The sequence below is a fragment of the Aspergillus karnatakaensis genome (genome assembly GCF_047715665.1).
Source record: "Aspergillus karnatakaensis strain CBS 102800 unplaced genomic scaffold BJY04scaffold_70, whole genome shotgun sequence".
Lineage (NCBI taxonomy): Eukaryota > Fungi > Ascomycota > Eurotiomycetes > Eurotiales > Aspergillaceae > Aspergillus > Aspergillus karnatakaensis.
This window is the reverse complement of record NW_027395782.1, coordinates 105,650-123,469: the sequence shown is the minus strand read 5'-3', so window position 1 is coordinate 123,469 and position 17,820 is coordinate 105,650. Positions and strand designations below refer to the sequence as shown.

The following is a 17,820-nucleotide window of genomic DNA, read 5'->3' as shown; positions in this document are numbered from 1 at the left end:
ACGACCCTGGATTTTCATGAAAAAAGAGAATGGTAATTTCAGGATACTTGTGCTTACGCTGTCCTTATATCGACCCTCTAACTTCCCTGCTGTCTGGAAAATCACAGCTGAGGTTAAGCTAAACTTATCCGCTGACAGAAATATAGATCTAGGTGCGTGATTTTTGCGGAAAAAGAAGAATGCTGCTACTAGATATTGAGAATACTTGCTCAGAATAAAAAGTTCAGTAAGGACACTGTGTGAGCTTTCTTTATAAGATCCAATGCAAGAAAGCCAGCTCCCCTCATTGCATATTGCCCTGCTCGTCGCAATACTCCCAACGCTCATGTGACTATGGTCGCAGCCAGATGCCTGATGTCTGGGGCAGCGAGACTGCTATACCAGTCACGTGCCCACGCGCACGCGTCTCCCGCGTCTCCGCGTTTTCAAAAGGGAGAGAACAACCAGCCTCCACTCCTGTTGCGAAGCAATTGTGGCCCACGACGACGTGCTTCATACCCATCTGCAACCTGGCGTTCAATGGACCCTCATCGATCGCTTATATAGTCCTACAAATATGCCTTCCGCTGCCATTGATGCGCCGCCGTCAGTCACAGAGCAGCGTGTCAAGGAGGAAAGACGCGATGGTTCGGTACCTATGGGGTGTCCCTGATTCTGAGGAGAATCAGATGGCTTTGCCACCGACAAGTCCTACCCTCTCTGGAGTTTTTTGTCCCACACCAAAACCGTATAAGTTACGAGACCTCTTAAAACATGAATTCGAAAGCTCCATGAAGGACCATTTAATAACAGCATCGTCATTTGCGAGCCACTCCAGTGACCTTGCTCTAAACCCTGGACTGGAAATCTCTGGAGTCGGACAGGTTGGTCTTCCGTTGAGTCCGGAGCTTACAGAGGCCATTGCCAGAGTCTGTTGTCAAAAGCCTTTGCCCCCAGCGTCCTCAGCGCCTGGACAGCTCTCGGCCCCTGAAGGCCCCTTGACACTTGATGCTGAACACGTAACATTCCGCAATCCAGAATGGAACGCCCAAGTCGGGACTTTTGTTGGTCATATACTTGGACAGCTTAGCCTTCCTACGAATACCACAGATGTTCGCACGGAATTTCAAAAGTTGATATTATCTGGGCAGGGCTCGCTGTCACTACCGCAGGAGCACCGGAAAAACATAGGCAGCGCGTTCGGAACATTGGCTATATGTTTGCCTTCCTCACATGAAGGTGGCGAGATAGGAATATCATATCAAGGTGATGATTACACTTGGTCTACCTGCAAAACGTCCAATTTCGGCTTCTCGTGTGCCGCCTGGACTCGTTACACAACATTGACGCAGCATCCAGTAACATCAGGACACCAAATAATGCTCATCTATAACCTGTCCCACCGCCCGACACTCTCCATGTACATGATGATTGAGAATCGATCAGGTGAATTAGATCGCGTTCTTGAATCATGGTCCCGCTGGTCTGCGACAGAAATCGACCGTCTCCGAACTCGCGGTATCAGACCCTCCGACTGGTTCTCTGAGACATCAAAAAATGAACTACCAGCACTCTTCCATTTCATAGACAAGCCGAAACGATATAGAACGCCCGATTTAGCCAATCTCGATTGCCTTCACAAGGCTCAAATTGCCGCACTTCAGAAGGCTTGTACGAAGAGCGGCTGTCGCTTGTTCCTAGCAACCCTTGAACAAGAAGATCAAGGTCTGATCGAGGCGATGGAGCCGGACGAACTGGAAGAGGATTACGAGGATTACAAGAACTTCATGGAGCACGACTATTTCCTACCATTGAATGAATATACCGTTATGGAAGATAGGGGCGATACAATTTTTCGTCTTCGCACCGTCACCGACAGCGCTGGGAATATCATTACGCAGAATATCACAACCAATGAAGATCTATGCGCCTACGATCCGAGGGACGACAATAAACCGGATGCTAAGCAATGGTCGCGCGGTTCGTTTCCAATAAGATTGAGTCAATTCATTCGCCATATTGTTGCGGTGGTTGTGCCGGAAGCATTCTACTACCCTTTCATGCTTCACGCAGCAAACTCCAACTCGCTGCAACCCAGCTCAATCCTCGGAGAGCTGAGAGAAGCATGTCAGAATACTCCTGAAAACCAGATCGCACGCGAGCAACTACATGATCTATGCCGTATAATACTCACAAAATCCGATTGGGGCAATGAAGTCTATCGAGAAGTGGCTCTTAGTGGCTTTGAGCTTCGTGATCAAGATGTTGTCCACCGCTCGTTTACGTTCAATAAAGATCGTCCCCAAGATATTACGGAGATTGTTGCAGTCTCGCTCTCACGCTACGGATTTGACTTTATGCGACCATTGTAAGTTGATCAACTATTCTACTGACGCCGATGCAAGTAGCGACTTTTAACGCTTTTGACCTAACTCGTGTCTTCCAGCCTGGATCGCTTGTGGACAATACCTAACTTCCTATGTATCAGCCAACTAACACTTCTTGGAGCAATCGTATGGCGGTGTAGACCTGCGTGGTTGGATCCAAACCAGCAGGCAAACAAAACTGGGTTCGATGAATGGTGTACAAAGACACTTGCCATGTTGTTAGATCGTTTTCAGAAACAGCGGTTTCTGCAGGAGGGTGAAGGTCGGGTTCTTGCATTGCTTGCTGCCCGCGAACTGAAGGCATATTCTGAAGAATAGTATTACCCCCCACCCCCCACTCCCCAAAGCGTGCCTGAGGCGTCTCAATCCTAACAGTCCTGCAGCATCGTACCTGTCATTATCAAACGTGCGACCGAAACTGGGTTTGTCGTCCAGTTTGTGTTGAAATTCTGCGAATGGCGTTTCAATTCCAGTGAACAGCTTGAAAAAGAGCCTGTGGTGGCCACATGTCAGAAACTTCTGCCTGCAATACTCAAAGGGTTCACACTCCTTGACCTTTCTACGGCTTCCATATACCCATTATCGGCAATGCGGTCTTTAGAGGGCAAAAAAGAGAATTTTTTTATTAATCCTGCTACTCTTGTCCAATTCATAGAGAAACTTCAAATATTGGAACTTCTCGTTGAAGATGTGTTTCAGGCCATCGAGAAGAGCGTGCTTGAAATCCTGCCCAAAGATATCAAAACGGTGTCCGAGGAGTTCATATTTCCGTTCATCGAGTCTCTCACCAACCACCTCCACGCAAAGACACAAAACTCTGAGTTTATCAACCTCGGCAGCAACCAAGCGGCATTCATCCCACGGCTCTTAAAGCTGTACATCACTGCCCGTGTCCAGCCATATCCTAGACCATCCACCGACTGGCGCCAGCCCCTTCCTCTAGCCAGTTTCTGCTGCGCAGACTGTGCCAACCTGCGGGCTTTCTTCGAGGATCCGAGCCGCAGTGCAGAATCATTCCGCATTGGGGGCCCTCAACGCCGCCACCTCATTGAAAAATTGGACCCCAGTTGTCGTTGGGAGGTCATTCGGGAAGGCTTGCCCCACGCGCTACAGGTAACAAAGACAAACAGGTACTTTGATTCAATGTACCAGACGTGGACTGCGCGTGCTCAGCACGCTGAGAGTCAGCTTTCCGCTTTGGCGCGTCAGTGTCCACTTTCCCAAGTCCTAGGGAATGAAGCTTATGAGGACCTCAGAAGGTTTGCCTTTCATATTCCGGATCCTGTGCCTGAGACAGGCAATAACCAACGGGATGGGTCTGGCTCGGTGTCTCAAGGGCAGAATCACACGGCTGAGCAGTCGACTCCTACTGCTAGTCCTTCGGCTTCTGCCACAGCCTCTGCTTCGAGACTTGGAGTCTCGACTGTTCCGAGGAAGAGATCATTCGTCGATCTTTGCGATGACTGATTACCTGCCCCTTCTTGGTGACTCTGACAATCTGGCCCCTAGAACCGCTCTGTATTATACCCACCCAGAACCATTGTATTCTAATCTTCCATGTACATACATACCACCAACATAGATGTCATCATGAATAGAGCTTCCTGGGTCATTACAGCCTGGCTCACGGCACACTCAACTAGAAAGCTAAAACTCTTCTGCGCATATAGAATAACTACAACAGCTTTCCATTCCTGTGGAAGCAGTCGTGGCTCCGTTGGCGCCTGATTCGCAAGGCAGTAAACTAATGCTGTCACATGCGTCCGCAGCGGAGCTTAGCAGGAAGGTACAAAGGAGAACTTGAAAAAACACCCTCCAGTTACAACAATTCTTCTCGAAAATCCATCCCTACACTTGCGTTCAATGCAGAATACCAATTCCAATCATCGTCAGCACTCTGCTATCCGAGATCGCGCCTCTGTTCATTCTATCGCATGGCATAAAGACCCAACTAGGTCCTTGAGAACTTCAATCTTGGCCTGGCCGCTCCCAGCCTTCTCGAGCGCGCTGGTCTTGTTGTCAAAAACACCCCATACTGGGACGATCTTTTCGTCCTCCTTCCACTCATCAGCATAACGGTTGATACTATTGAACGCCTTTTTCATATTGTCATAATTCCGCAGTGCTTCTGCCAATCTCTTGTACTTGTCCCCAGCCCCCGCGGAGTGAAGACACAGGCAACAGTACATGATCAACGATGCCAGCCCGGTGGCAAGCGCTGTGGAAACGGACGATCCATTGTGGTATACAACCGGCTTGGCTGAGTGAGCCCTTTGCTCCTCCGCCACTTGGTTCCCTGGAAGATAGTAGGTTATGCTACCTCCGGAGCCCGACCCTGGGTCTCGTTCAGCCATGGGTCCGGCTGAACCAATGCGAGACATTCGACCAGGGGCCGCACCATACGGGAATGTATTATCCCCACCAAGCTTCAGGTCGTCCGCCGCGGAGCAGATCAGAAGCCGTTGGTGTCCCTTGACGGGATCCTCTTTTACGGCCTCTTGAATCGCAGTCTTGAGCAGATCAAGACCACTTTGTTCCGCCTGTTTCTTGCCGGTTTCTGCCTCCGGAGGTTCTTTGGGAATTATCGATCTTCGAGAATCTCGGCTTGTTATGGTCCATGACATGGAAATTATATCGTCCTCGTGCGTGACTGCCGCGTCGATGGCGTCAGCAGCGCTTTTCGGGTCAATGCTGCGTGCTCCTTCGCCGTGTATATATGAGAGATTACTCTGAAGTTTGATCACATCAAGGACCACCCAGGGATTAATCCGAGTGATCGTATTGCCCATGATAGTTCCATGTCCGTCTGTGGAGGTCCACCATGCGTTTTCGTCTCGCCCATGACCAGAACAGTAACTCACGCCACTGTAGCAAACAGTATTGTTATACGTGTTGAACTCGTCAAGGTCAATTCCGTCATCAATCAAGGCCACCTGTTTATCGATGCCATAGAGTCAGCTATTGCGTGGGCGGGCCACGGGTGTTCATGGACACCTACCTTGACTCGCTCAGGCTTATTTAAGATCCCGGAGTGGTGCATGCTCATCAGTGCCGATCGAAACCTCTCCATTGATTCTATCCAAGCGTGCGATTTGGGCCTTTCGGATTGCTCTCCAAGCAGCGGATCTTCAGTTCGGGGACTGATAATGGCAGTCCTGGGTAGCAATCTCGGAGTCACCTTAACCCTGCCATGTGTTCTTTCGTCTATCAAATCTTGGAAATGCTTAATCACGGCTTCGTTGCGCGCCAGGCTCTCTAGCCCCTAACAAGGTCGTCAGACACCTTTTGTTGAAGATCATGTGTTGATGGAGACGGCCTACCTGATAAGCATGCAGAGTGATTTGAGATAGCAGGGACTGAGCTCTTTTCGAAATCAAGGGAATCCCATTCTCGTTGCTCGCCCAGCCGTAAAGAACGGTCTGGTTCCCACTCCAATGCAGATGTATATGCTCTGCCATCGGCGCCGAGTACCTAATTACATCCAAATTGATATCAGGCTTACACCAGTCCCTACGCGTCTGCGAGTGAGCCCGAAGATGTCAGCATTATCTGTGCAGGGTGCTTACCATTCCTTGATGTCCAGCCCCGTTCTCGTAAATTCATCCCAGTAATGACTCTGACCTTTGATGGCTCGCTCAATTGCTGTGTCTGTGTGTGGCCATTCATCGCCATTGTCCTCAACCTGAAGGCGTATGATCTTGCGGACTTTTACTTCCGCTAACTTGTCAAATACTTTGACTAAGGAGTCTCGCCCTTGACCTTCTTTGTCAATGACATTTCTCCTCATGTGCCTCTTCTCGTTTGCGACATTTGGCCTCTGTTGAGATCTTGGTATACCCTGCGCTTCCAGAACCAACTGGGGAATTTTCACATATGATAGAATATCCTCGAACCCGCCAGCAATGGAAATATTCTCGATCAATCTGACAACGTCGTCGACCCGCCTGCCGCGTAGGTGGCTTGCATCAAAAAACAGGTTTGTGCCTGGAAGACCGTTCAACTTTCAGTGAGTTGCCGAGTCATAAAGCTGTGATATCTGGACTTACGTGAGGCTATTTTTCCGTATAAAAGATCTCTTGCGTCTCTGTCACTGCAATATCGAATTATGAAGCCTTTTACAAACTCTAGAATGCCTGCCGCTGCTTTCTTTCTTTCGGGCCACAGCCATGGGGCGTTTTTCATAGAACCCTCGAGTCCTGGCCCCTCCGGCTTCCCGGAACTTCTGGGCTTCGCGGACTCAAGTACAACGCTATCCTGGGCCGCCTCAGTTATCTTGTCAACGGAAGTTGGCCTCCGAGCTAATGACGCTATTTTCAAACCATCCAGGTTGAGCTTCTGCTCGGACGTTGTTGGAGTCATGGATGGCGCAGGGTGATGCTGCGGTTCCCGGACTAGCTTTGAGTTGCCTCTTGGGGCTGAAGGAAGATTTACCTTGGAATGAGGAACTACCGATGGCAAGCCCCCACCAGCTTCTGGCTTCCCACCGGTCTTTTTTTGATCACGACCTTCTTCCTTTGTCTTTTCCTTTTCCTTCAACTTGGACTCCTTTACCGAGGGCTCCGCAGCTTTGATGCGAGACATCTTAGCCTCCACTGCGTCCTTAACCCTGAAATAAAAGCGGTAAGGGGATCTTTGGCTCTTGTTGAACAGAACCTCGGCGTTCCTCATGGGATGATTGGCCTCATTTCGGAGCTTATTCCAAAGCAACCGGATGATGTCTTCGTATCGATAGCTTTTTGGGATATGGCAGAGCCTAAAGTCCATGGCGTAATGGATTGGCGTATTGCCCCAGGCATCTTTCGAAGTGAGTGCCGTGCCATCTGCAAACTGTAGCAACCGCATGATGGTCGACATCACGGCCTCCAGGTCTGTTGCGTTGTCCGCATCTAACAGGTTGTTTAACTCCCGGCGCATGTATTTTAAAAGCCCCGTGGAGGCTATTCATTTGCTCCCCGTCAGTGGATTTCAAAAGATTTGGAAGGCTTGCCGGCCGCTCTGCAATAACAAAATTGATGAAGTCGATCGTGCTTTTTCTGAGTGCCACAGTGAAAACCGGATCAAAGCGTCCCTCCGTGTACCGTCCATCAGCGTATGGTATTCCGCGGTCAAGAAGGAAAAGCGCAATATCCTCTCGAGTCTTCCGCGAGACAAGCCCTAATGGGAAAACTTCTTTTCCCCATTCCAGGGCCAGTTTATGCAGGAATGTCGGCATGCCCTTATCTTTCGGCTCGAAATATGCCAAAGAGATCTTGTCCTCTTCGTCCAGTGTACCCCAATCTGCCTTTCCCAGGTTGAGGAGTGAAGCTACTTCTACCCAACTCTTTCGAGGTCGGTGTTCTGGCAGTGGGCCGACCGGACTCTGGACCAGAAAATCGAACTCGTCCACTTCGACGTCGTCATATTCTTCGCCCGATTGATACATGCTGGTCCCCGAACAGTCAAGCTGATATGGCTTAAAGTTTGTGTATTGCGATAGTATCGAATGCCGTTGCACTGTAGTTGCATCCCACCAACTTGAAAAGACGGCTCTACATGTGCACGAGCGGAAAGATTGCAATGGCCCAAACCCTTCCCCCCCACCTCTGGACGTGGCCCCCGGTACTACCTATCCTAACCAAAGTAGCTGCGGCCTTTGGCGCGAACGACTGATTGCCAGCCAGCTAGCCCGCAAGTCCGTACGTCTGCACGTCCGCAAGACAATCCTTGCGACTCCCATCACACTTTGTGCACACTTTGTGGCTATGGATCTCTATTGGCTACATATCATGCAACCCCTCATTTACAGTCTATTATAAATGCATATCTTGTGTGACTGGGGATCGCAAGGATGGGAGCACGCAGAGTCAGCTGGCTTTGACGGGCAAATCAGTGTGCAGATGCTCAATGCGAGGCTGGGTTAGCTGCTGTACTGGACTTGGCCGAGAACATAAGATCCGTCGAGCTCTCATTGGGAGATACGCTACAGTGTTGTTCATGTTTGTGGTGTTATGCCAGGCCGGCGGTTAGAGCTAGACACTATATTTGAACAATCCGTCTCTTCAAGTAAGAGAGAGTTCGTTTTTCAATGCGACGTCGCTAGCTTCCTTCTCGGGGACTTGATGTTCGATGCAATCGAGACTCAGGCAAATGACCTGCTGAGGGGCATTGTATCTTCCCCAGGTAATAGCGAGGTTAGCTCCCAGATTGACTTTCGAGTTCGAGAAGGTTATGGAGACCGAAAGTGTGATGAGAAGAGGCTGATCATCCTGAAGGCTGTTCAGCCGGCTCGTATATTTATAGCATATGATCTCGGCTCGCTCGTCATGAAAAAGGTACGGAAGGGATCCCTTTCATGGTGTGCGGATCATGGCAACCGAATATCAACATCCTGCCACCATACTAATAGATCACCACTTTGAGAATATACTAATTAAGTATCGGTCAGGCCATCGCCATTGCAGGCGCCCGCGAGGATCAGTGGCCGGGAATTTTCTACGGTACGGTGCAATTCGTAAGTGGTAATGGATGTCAAACAGAGGTGGACAAAGATTGTGCTAATGAAAATCAGATATTCAAAGATTGTTTCCAGCGCCAGCGCGATGAACGCAATTTCGACAGGAAGATCTGGCAGTTTATGGATAAGAGTAAGGACGGTTCTGCATGGGCTTCACTACTAACACCCACATGTATTCGGAGCCTTGCAAATGCTTCAATCGAAACAACGGAGTCATTTCTCGGTTCTGGAATTACATTGCGCTCCCGGGCTGTTAGCATCTATGAGCGAACTGGCCCCGAGACTGCGGATCCTGTATGAATCCCCGGCGCAGACAGGCCGAGTAATGTGTGTATAATGCTCACTTTTTGAATAGATCTTGGACTTCTTTACCGCGACACTAGGGGTAACAACTGAGGTCCCCGTACCGCAGGGCGGGGGGGATCAGGATGACCCTTTGGTCGAACTGAAGCGAATCGTGTCTTACCGATCGAAAAGTCAGTCTTCGCAACCCATACTTCTACTTAAGTTACCGGGGTATTAATGAAGCCATTCGAGGCAGATTGGGCTAACAATCTAGAGTGGAATGCGCTACAGCGAATTCTTCTGCCGCTGTCTTTCCCGCAGCACCAGCAGACATGCGAAAACAAGGCTCCTCATGGAGTCCTAAACAGCCAACCATACAAAGACTGGAGATCAAGATCCAAATCACCAATCCTGTACATCCAGGGACAAAACGAGGAGCACTCACGCAGCTTGGCCGAACAGGTTCTCCTCAGCTGGCAGTCCGAATTAAGAAAATTCGGAACATATCATCGACCATTTCTATCATTCTCCTTCTCATCGCACGATCCTAACCGGAATAATATGAACCAAATGGTATGCTCTGCCGTGGTTCAGACCCTTTCCGCGTTTTCCGCAGAGCCTAGTTTCGATACACGAGTCGTGACGGATATGCTTCGCCTGTATCGAAGCTGGACAATCAAGAGCTGTCAAATCAACATATCTCGAGGTTGGTGGACTTATGGTGCTCCACAATGTTGATGAATGCAATTCTGCAGAACGCAAAGCGTTGTGGAACTTGCTCGAGCGTAATGCCGAAGACTCAGACTCTTACATAAAGGTCGTTGTCACTTCACGCCACAGATTGTCCTTGCTAGGAGATTCAGACCAGAGCAGCTCATGGTGTCTATATGATGGTGAAGAGCAGCCATCGACCGGCTTTGCAGTGACACTGCCAGACTCCGAGATTGTTGAACAATTGTGTCTTGGTGGTCATGGGAAGGACTTTGTCGAGAATGCTTTGCAGAGACTGATATCCATGGACCGGAATATCTTGCTGCCAATCCTCAACCTCATTCGAAATCATACTGGATGGCCCCATAATCCATCCGCTCGTTCTTGGACTAATTTTTCAACTCTGCTAGACTGGGTTCAACCATCATCCTCACCAGCTGTGATTTTAGATTGGATACTGCGGTCCCTTCCTGATCAGGAACGGCTGCGCTGGGCTCTCCATTGGCTGATATACGGTCATCGGCCAGTGAGCACTGTCGAGCTTGCATGCGTTTTTATCTTCCATGACGTGGTTGACAGGACCCATTACTCATATATGCCCAACGAAGATGAGGTTGAGGAGATCATGCGGACTCTCAAGTCCTGGTTGCCGGCTCTAGTGCATTTTACCCCCGGTGGCCAGGCCTGCGTGAGAACTGACGTTAGGGATCTACTTTGCCATGAAGACCCAAACTACCTGTGGAACGAAATCAAGCCAGCCACCCACCAGACGATCCTCGACTTTCTCACAACGTACCTTCTGGCTCCGAAGGTAGTTGACCGTTTGACATCCTTGTACGATCATCATCTGGCGAGGTACGCTTCTAGTCAGAACCACACCACGCCTTCCATTATGCCCGATGGGAAGGACTTTATCTTCTATGCTATTACGGCATTTCCATATCATCTCGAAAAGACCCCGGGATATACTAAGCAGGTAGAGCATATTATCTGCGGTCCTAGTCGGCCACTTCAGCCTTGGGCCAAGATGTGTTGGGCAATGAGCAACGCTTTCACCCGCGCTCCAGTAGAGAAACCTGATTCGATCCTTTCAGCGCTTTCTGGTCTGGGATACCACGGTCAACCGTTTCAGAAGACGATAGAAAGCGTTCTGGGCGTTGCACCTACGGCTGCCAATACATTAATCATACCCCAACATTTCAATGAGGCCACCGATTTCGACATTGTTTACCGCGCCGTCTCAGTATTAGACGAAGAGGTTGCAGTGACCGGACTCCGTCGTATTCTTGCCGCAAAATCTGCTGCTAGGCACATGGAAGAGGGCGGTGAGAAATCAATAACAGCCCTGCGAGTGGATGATAACTGGTTTTCAGAACTGCTATGGAGGGCAACGTGGCTTAACCTGAGCCGTATTGTTGATCTTCTACTAGATGCGCAGATTTCGCCCGAGGCCAAAGGAATAGAATCTGTGCTCCTTCCATCACCCCTATTTCTAGCTTCGCGGCTCGGACATACCGCCATCACCAGGGCACTACTGGAAGCTGAGGCGAATACGCGTGTTCTTAAACGTGGGGAATATGGTATGCTGCTTGCTGCAGCTAGCAACGGCCATGCCGATGTCGTCCGTGCCATTGTTGCCAAGGATCCAGAACTTCTGGAACTAGAGCAGCCTTTCCCCCCTCTTGAAGGTGCAGCAACGTGGGGTACTTGGCGGGTAGTAAAAACGCTTCTTGAGCTAGGTGCTCGACCCGACTTCAATCCAAGTGCAGATGGCTGGACCCCCCTTATGAGTGCTGCAGACGATGGCTATAGCCGGACAGTTCGAGTCCTTCTTGAGAATCACGCAGATCCAAACCATCCTGGGCCTAATGGAGAGGATACCCCACTTTTGTTTGCCACGGTACGGAGTCAGAATGTTGACACCGTCCGTGCCCTGCTTGACTACGGTGCCGACCCGAATCATGAGTGCATCAAGCCTCCGTTAGTGGTCGCACTCACCAGTGCCTCCAGCATAAGCTCTCAGAAAAAGATTGAGCTCCTAGATGTTCTCTCTGGATGCACGATTCCCTTAAACGTTAATAGTGTTAGCTCTTCTGGGACATCTGGTCTGATGTGGCCCTCGGCATCGGGGGACCTTCCTCTAGTGGACTGGTTGCTGGCCCATGGCGCTGATGTCAGCCTCACAGATGAGAATTGCAGAAGCCCACTTTTCTATGCCATCGTAAACAAAAAGATACAAATAGTCGAAAGATTATTGACTGAGAAAGCGCCTGTCGACATCTTAACTGACGATGGGCAGACTCTGCTCCAGATAGCAGCCTCCATAAGTGTCGAGTTGGTCATTTTGCTTCTGGATGCTGGCGCTAATCCCGAGCTAGAGAACGAGGATGGACTAACCGTCATCAATACGGCCGTCCAAAACGAAAAGCTCGAGGTTGTCAAGCTCTTGATCGAGCGCAAAGTCAATATTCATCACCGCGACGCGGTTGAATGGAGCCCTATTCACGATGCCTCAGGCTATCGGCCCAATGTCGAAATTGTCAGGGCTCTTGCAAAGGCTGGTGCCAACTTGACAGAAACTACCAGTACAGGCAGATGCCCTCTGCACCTTTCCGTCTCTTCATACAATTCAGTCAATGCAGACGCCTGCACCGCCGCCTTGCTCGAATTTCGCGGTGCAGTAAACATAGAGCAGAGGGACAACGAAGGGGAGACACCGCTGCTATTGGCAGCTGCTTCTGGGAACCTAGGATGCGTTCAGCGGCTGGTGCAAGCCGGGGCTAATATCAATGCCCAGAGTTCAGCTGGCTGGTCGCCCTTGTTCACCGCTGTGAACTTGCTTGAACTACATGAGATATCAAACTATCTTCTCTCATTACCGGGCATAGATGTGTCCCTTTTTTCCAAAGACTCTGGCGGACCCTTTCACATGGCCTGTCAGAAACTCGACCTAGAAATCATCAGCAAGCTCATCGACCGTGGAGCTGACGTTAATCAGATCGTTCCCGGCTACAGGCCCACTCCTCTCATGGCCGCTTGTATGCCCAACGGGATCCCCATTGAGTGGTCCCGCGAAGAGATTATTCAAAAAGTAGATGAGGTTCTGCGGACATTGGTTTCTCATGATGCAAACGTGACCCTTATTCTTAAAAACGTTCTTTCTACTCCCCTCTTTGCCGCGGCCCTCTATTGTGGTCCTAGCACATTCGAATATCTCGTCGCCCAGGGCCTGTCGCTGAAGCAACCAGACCCCCTTAATCGGCTACCGATCCATTTTGCCGCGTTTAGCGGTTGTGAGAATTTTGAAGCCATCGTTCTTCGCGGGTTCGAGCCTCTATCCGAAGACATTGCACAGAAAAATGCTCTCCATTGGGCTGCTCAAGGTGGACACGTGGAAACTGTGGGGATGATTTTGTCGTCTGCACGGTCTGACGCGGAGAAAAAGGTGATCGTTAATCGGCCTGATATTGATGGGTGGACGCCGCTTTGTTGGGTCCTTCGTCCTCAGCAGAGCTCCGCTATTCGGCAGTTCTCTGAGCCATATGACGTCAAGCAAACAGTGCAAGCCTTAATTGCTGCCGGGGCAGACACAACGCTAACAGTCCGTATGGGGCAAGAGCACGAGCGCTTCGCCATTCTCGACCTGGCGGAACTTCATCGAGCTTCAGACGATATCGTCACGCTTCTGACCGATGCCAATGCCAACTCGACCCAGTCCACAGACTCAAGTGCAGCCACCGGCAATGAGGCTGCGCGTCGTATGGCACGTGTCATTTGCCCGTACGACGTAAATACTCAGGAATGTGACCTCTGTCTTAACGTGAGCTGCTGCAATTACCCCTAGCCCTGCCCTTTTGATTGTATATCCATACCCTGACAGCCCACTCTCGCTCTAATATATTAACCTTACTATCGGGGAACTAGACAATCTGGGGTCCTGTATGGTCCTGTGAGACCTGTGTGGATTTCTACGCTTGCAAGAAATGCCACGGCCGGATCGATCTCTACCATGCACACTACACGGAAGAACAGGACACACAGACAGAGACAGGCGGCGCAAGCTTCCAGAGTGCGCATACGTTTAAGCTCCACAGAGAGGCAGCGCCGGAGTTTCGAGACATATCAGAGCCGAGTTCGCCCTCATCGAGTATCGGGTCAGAAGCAGGCGAGGGCGGTAGGAAATCTCCTGCTTCTGATGGGAGCAAGGGTGACGGCCATGATGATCAAAAGGAAAATAGTAACGAGGTCGATGACGCGGTCAGGGCGATTATGGAGTTCGATGTTGACGAGGATATCTAAGATCTGGAAGGCGTGGTGACGAGCTTGAGGATATGCTACGCTAGCCCTAGATTCAGGGCAGAAGTTTGGGCTGAGGAGCTCCCCATCTAGCACTTATATACCCTTGGGGCCCTGTTTCTAGGAGCCTTCCGAGAGCTTCAGTAGAATATAGATAAGCCGTTCTTGCTCCTCCGCTACCAGGCAACATAATTTTGAGCAGGCCTATGCGGTGACTCCTGTCTATGTAGAGTGGTGACATACCTCTATGAAGATCAGCTTTGTCATAGTCATCGCCATTATTCGGGCATTTATCTTTGATATATCATGATTATGTCCCCTTCGCTCATGACCTCTTACACATATATAGTGTAACCTGTCAGTATGGCGTGACGCCAAGTCGGTTGTGTCGTCCCTCATGGTCCTCTCGATGATAGCGTGTAAGAATATATATCTGGTAGCGAGGGTGAACAAAACTAGGCAAGATAGGGGATTGATAAGAGGCTGATGTGAACGTAAATCTCAAAGATCCGGAAAATTGCAAAGGCTCAAGGATTTAAAACATGCTCGTGCCCACAGTGTGGTAGATGAGTGGATGGTGCTGCAAAGCGAGCTGCGTGTGTTGATGCCTCAGAATAGTGGCTCCAAGTTAGCATATAGCTAGCCGAGATCATGTGATCAGATCCAGATCAGCCGATGTTCTCCACCACGGAAGACGCGGATCGCAAATGCTTGACCTGTGGTTCTCGAGCAGCGACAGGAACGTCATGACATCGAAAATACCCAGTTTTCCTCCGCTTGCCTACGATATGCCCAAGCATGGACCTCCTACGTCACGAATTCCTCAAATCCGGATGCTGATGGCTACCACAACCGGCCCTTCGCCATGGGGCTCAAAAGGGGCCCCCTCGTCCGCGTCAACTGAACGCTTCCTTCGTCTCCAGAATCTCCAGAAACCCTGCTGAGCTCTGGAATCTGCAATTACAATATGTCGAGTAAAGAGAAGACAGAGAGCATTACCGCCTATGGCGTCGCTCGCTCAACCATCATTGGCAAACCCCTCTCTGAAGATGAAGTCCGCAAAACTGACGCCTACTTCCGCGCAAGCATGTACCTTTGCCTCGGCATGCTCTATCTCCGTGAGAACCCGCTTCTGAAGGAACCTCTGAAGAAAGAGCACCTCAAAGCTCGACTTCTTGGTCACTGGGGCTCCGATGCTGGACAAGCCTTCACGTGGATTCACATGAACCGATTGATCAAGAAATATGACCTCGACGTGCTATTCATCTCGGGACCGGGACACGGCGCACCGGGCATTTTGTCGCAGTCTTATCTTGAGGGTGTTTACTCGGAGGTGTATCCGGATAAATCTGAGGACGAGCTGGGAATGCAGAGGTTCTTCAAGCAGTTTTCTTTCCCCGGTGGGATTGGAAGCCATGCGACGCCTGAGACGCCAGGCAGTATACATGAAGGAGGTGAACTGGGATACTCTATCTCGCACGCTTTCGGGAGTGTTTTTGATCACCCGAAGCTAATTACTCTTACTATGGTCGGAGATGGCGAGGCTGAGACCGGTCCCCTCGCTACAAGTTGGCACAGCAACAAGTACTTGAACCCTTGCACTGATGGCGCTGTTTTGCCGGTTCTTCATCTCAATGGCTACAAGATCAACAATCCCACTCTTCTCGCTCGGATTTCGCACGAGGAACTCGAAGCACTCCTTCGCGGATACGGATGGACGCCGTACTTTGTGAAGGGTAGCGACCTACCAAGCATGCACCAAGCGATGGCGGCCACATTGGAGCACGCAGTACTCGAAATCCAGAAAATACAGAAAGAAGCTCGAGACTCTGGAAAGCCCTTCCGCGCTCGATGGCCAATGATTGTCCTTCGGTCCCCCAAGGGCTGGACCGCTCCCCGAGAAATCGACGGCAAACTATTGGAAGGGTTCTGGCGGGCCCATCAAATCCCTATCACCGACGTCTTGACGAACCCAGAGCATCTGAAGGTTCTGGAGAAATGGATGAAGAGCTACAAGCCCGAAGAGCTCTTCAAGGACGGCAAACTGATCCCTGAGCTGAAAGAGCTCGCGCCGAAAGGAAATTTCCGTATGAGCGCCAACCCTGTTGCAAATGGTGGTATCCTCCGCCGACCGCTTGACCTTCCTGACTTCAGAGATTACGCCCTCAAAGATCTCGAGCCTGGCGTATCTGTGCGTGGCAGCATGACGAACATGTCCAAGTTCCTGCGCGACGTTGTATCTGGAAACATGAAGAACTTCCGTGTCTTTGGACCTGATGAGACAGAATCCAACAAGCTTGCTGAGATCTACAAGGCCGGGAAGAAAGTTTGGCTGGGTGAATACTTCGAGGAGGACAAAGACGGGGGTAACCTGACAATGACGGGCCGTGTGATGGAGATGCTCAGCGAGCATACCTGCGAGGGATGGCTTGAGGGGTACGTCCTCTCCGGACGGCATGGTCTACTGAACAGCTACGAGCCCTTCATCCATATCATCGACTCGATGGTTAACCAACACTGCAAGTGGATTGAGAAATGTGCGGAGATTGAGTGGCGGGCAAAGGTTGCTTCGTTGAACATTCTCCTTACCGCAACTGTCTGGAGACAGGATCATAACGGCTTCACGCACCAGGATCCCGGGTTCCTAGATGTCGTTGCGAACAAATCTCCTGAGGTGGTCCGTATCTACCTTCCGCCTGACGGAAACACTCTCCTCTCCGTGATGGACCACTGCCTCCGCAGCCTCAACTACGTCAACGTTATTGTCGCCGACAAGCAAGAACACATCCAATTCCTGAACATGGAGGACGCGATCGCACACTGCAGCAAAGGCCTCGGAATCTGGGACTGGGCCAGTAACGACCAAGGTCAAGAACCCGACGTCGTGATGGCCTGCTGCGGCGACGTCGCAACACACGAAGCACTTGCCGCGACAGCTCTCCTCCGCGAACACGTCCCACAGCTCAAGATCCGGTTCGTGAACGTCGTCGACCTCTTCAAGCTCATCTCCGAAGAGAATCACCCACACGGCATGCCGGATAAACAATGGAAAGCAATCTTCACGACAGACAAGCCAATCATCTTCAACTTCCACTCCTATCCGTGGCTGGTGCACCGCCTGACCTACAAGCGCCCCGGCCAACATAATCTGCATGTCCGCGGGTACAAGGAGAAGGGTAACATCGACACGCCGTTTGAGCTCGCTGTGCGCAATCAGACGGACCGGTACAGCCTGGCCATTGATGCGATTGATCGGATTGAGTCGCTCGGTAATACGGCTGCTGGTGCGAGGGAGAAGTTCCTTGACCTACAGTATGCGGCGAAGGACGAGGCGTATGAGAATGGGCTTGATCCGGACTATATCCGCAATTGGACGTGGGAGTATCCGCGGTCGTCGTGAGGAGCTGAGGAGCTGGCGCGGTGGAGGATCTAGGATCTTGAGCTTCATAATAAGAGCATATCCGTAATGTACGAGCACTGTATTGAGGACCTGTCTATACTTTCTTTAGTAAGACCTCACTTTTAATTTGTCAGGTCGGTCAGGTTGGTACTGATGCGGCGCATGAGACCATTTACGACGATCAATAATCATCGACTCGACCACTGAAGGTGAAGGGAAAGGGTGCTGCAGAGAGTGATGATGGCAACAGCGGAAAGGTACGGTAAGGA

General features: G+C 50.6%; 4 protein-coding genes across 4 annotated transcripts; 3 read left to right on the top strand and 1 right to left on the bottom strand.

Moving 5' to 3' along the window:
* Positions 1-347: 347 nt before the first annotated feature.
* BJY04DRAFT_223306 (uncharacterized protein) lies at positions 348-3,833 on the top strand (the record flags this gene model as incomplete). The annotated part of the gene is made up of 3 exons (XM_073717654.1): positions 348-2,347; positions 2,507-2,683; positions 2,750-3,833. The coding sequence occupies 3 exons, from the start codon at positions 348-350 to the stop codon at positions 3,831-3,833; spliced, it is 3,261 nt and encodes a 1,086-aa protein (XP_073566036.1).
* A 455-nt stretch (positions 3,834-4,288) lies between these two features.
* On the bottom strand, positions 4,289-7,280 carry BJY04DRAFT_223305 (S8 family peptidase; the record flags this gene model as incomplete). The annotated part of the gene is made up of 5 exons (XM_073717653.1): positions 4,289-5,299; positions 5,365-5,628; positions 5,687-5,876; positions 5,933-6,350; positions 6,413-7,280. The coding sequence occupies 5 exons, from the start codon at positions 7,278-7,280 to the stop codon at positions 4,289-4,291; spliced, it is 2,751 nt and encodes a 916-aa protein (XP_073566035.1).
* An 881-nt stretch (positions 7,281-8,161) lies between these two features.
* On the top strand, positions 8,162-14,180 carry BJY04DRAFT_231919 (ankyrin repeat-containing domain protein; the record flags this gene model as incomplete). The annotated part of the gene is made up of 7 exons (XM_073719650.1): positions 8,162-8,261; positions 8,298-8,536; positions 8,618-8,677; positions 9,215-9,335; positions 9,401-9,850; positions 9,900-13,675; positions 13,780-14,180. 7 exons carry the CDS (start codon positions 8,162-8,164, stop codon positions 14,152-14,154), a joined length of 5,121 nt encoding a protein of 1,706 aa, XP_073566034.1. The 3' UTR covers positions 14,155-14,180.
* A 709-nt stretch (positions 14,181-14,889) lies between these two features.
* BJY04DRAFT_147492 (phosphoketolase family protein) lies at positions 14,890-17,741 on the top strand. Its single transcript, XM_073708814.1, has one exon. It carries the CDS (start codon positions 15,119-15,121, stop codon positions 17,549-17,551), a length of 2,433 nt encoding a protein of 810 aa, XP_073566033.1. The 5' UTR covers positions 14,890-15,118; the 3' UTR covers positions 17,552-17,741.
* Positions 17,742-17,820: the final 79 nt, after the last annotated feature.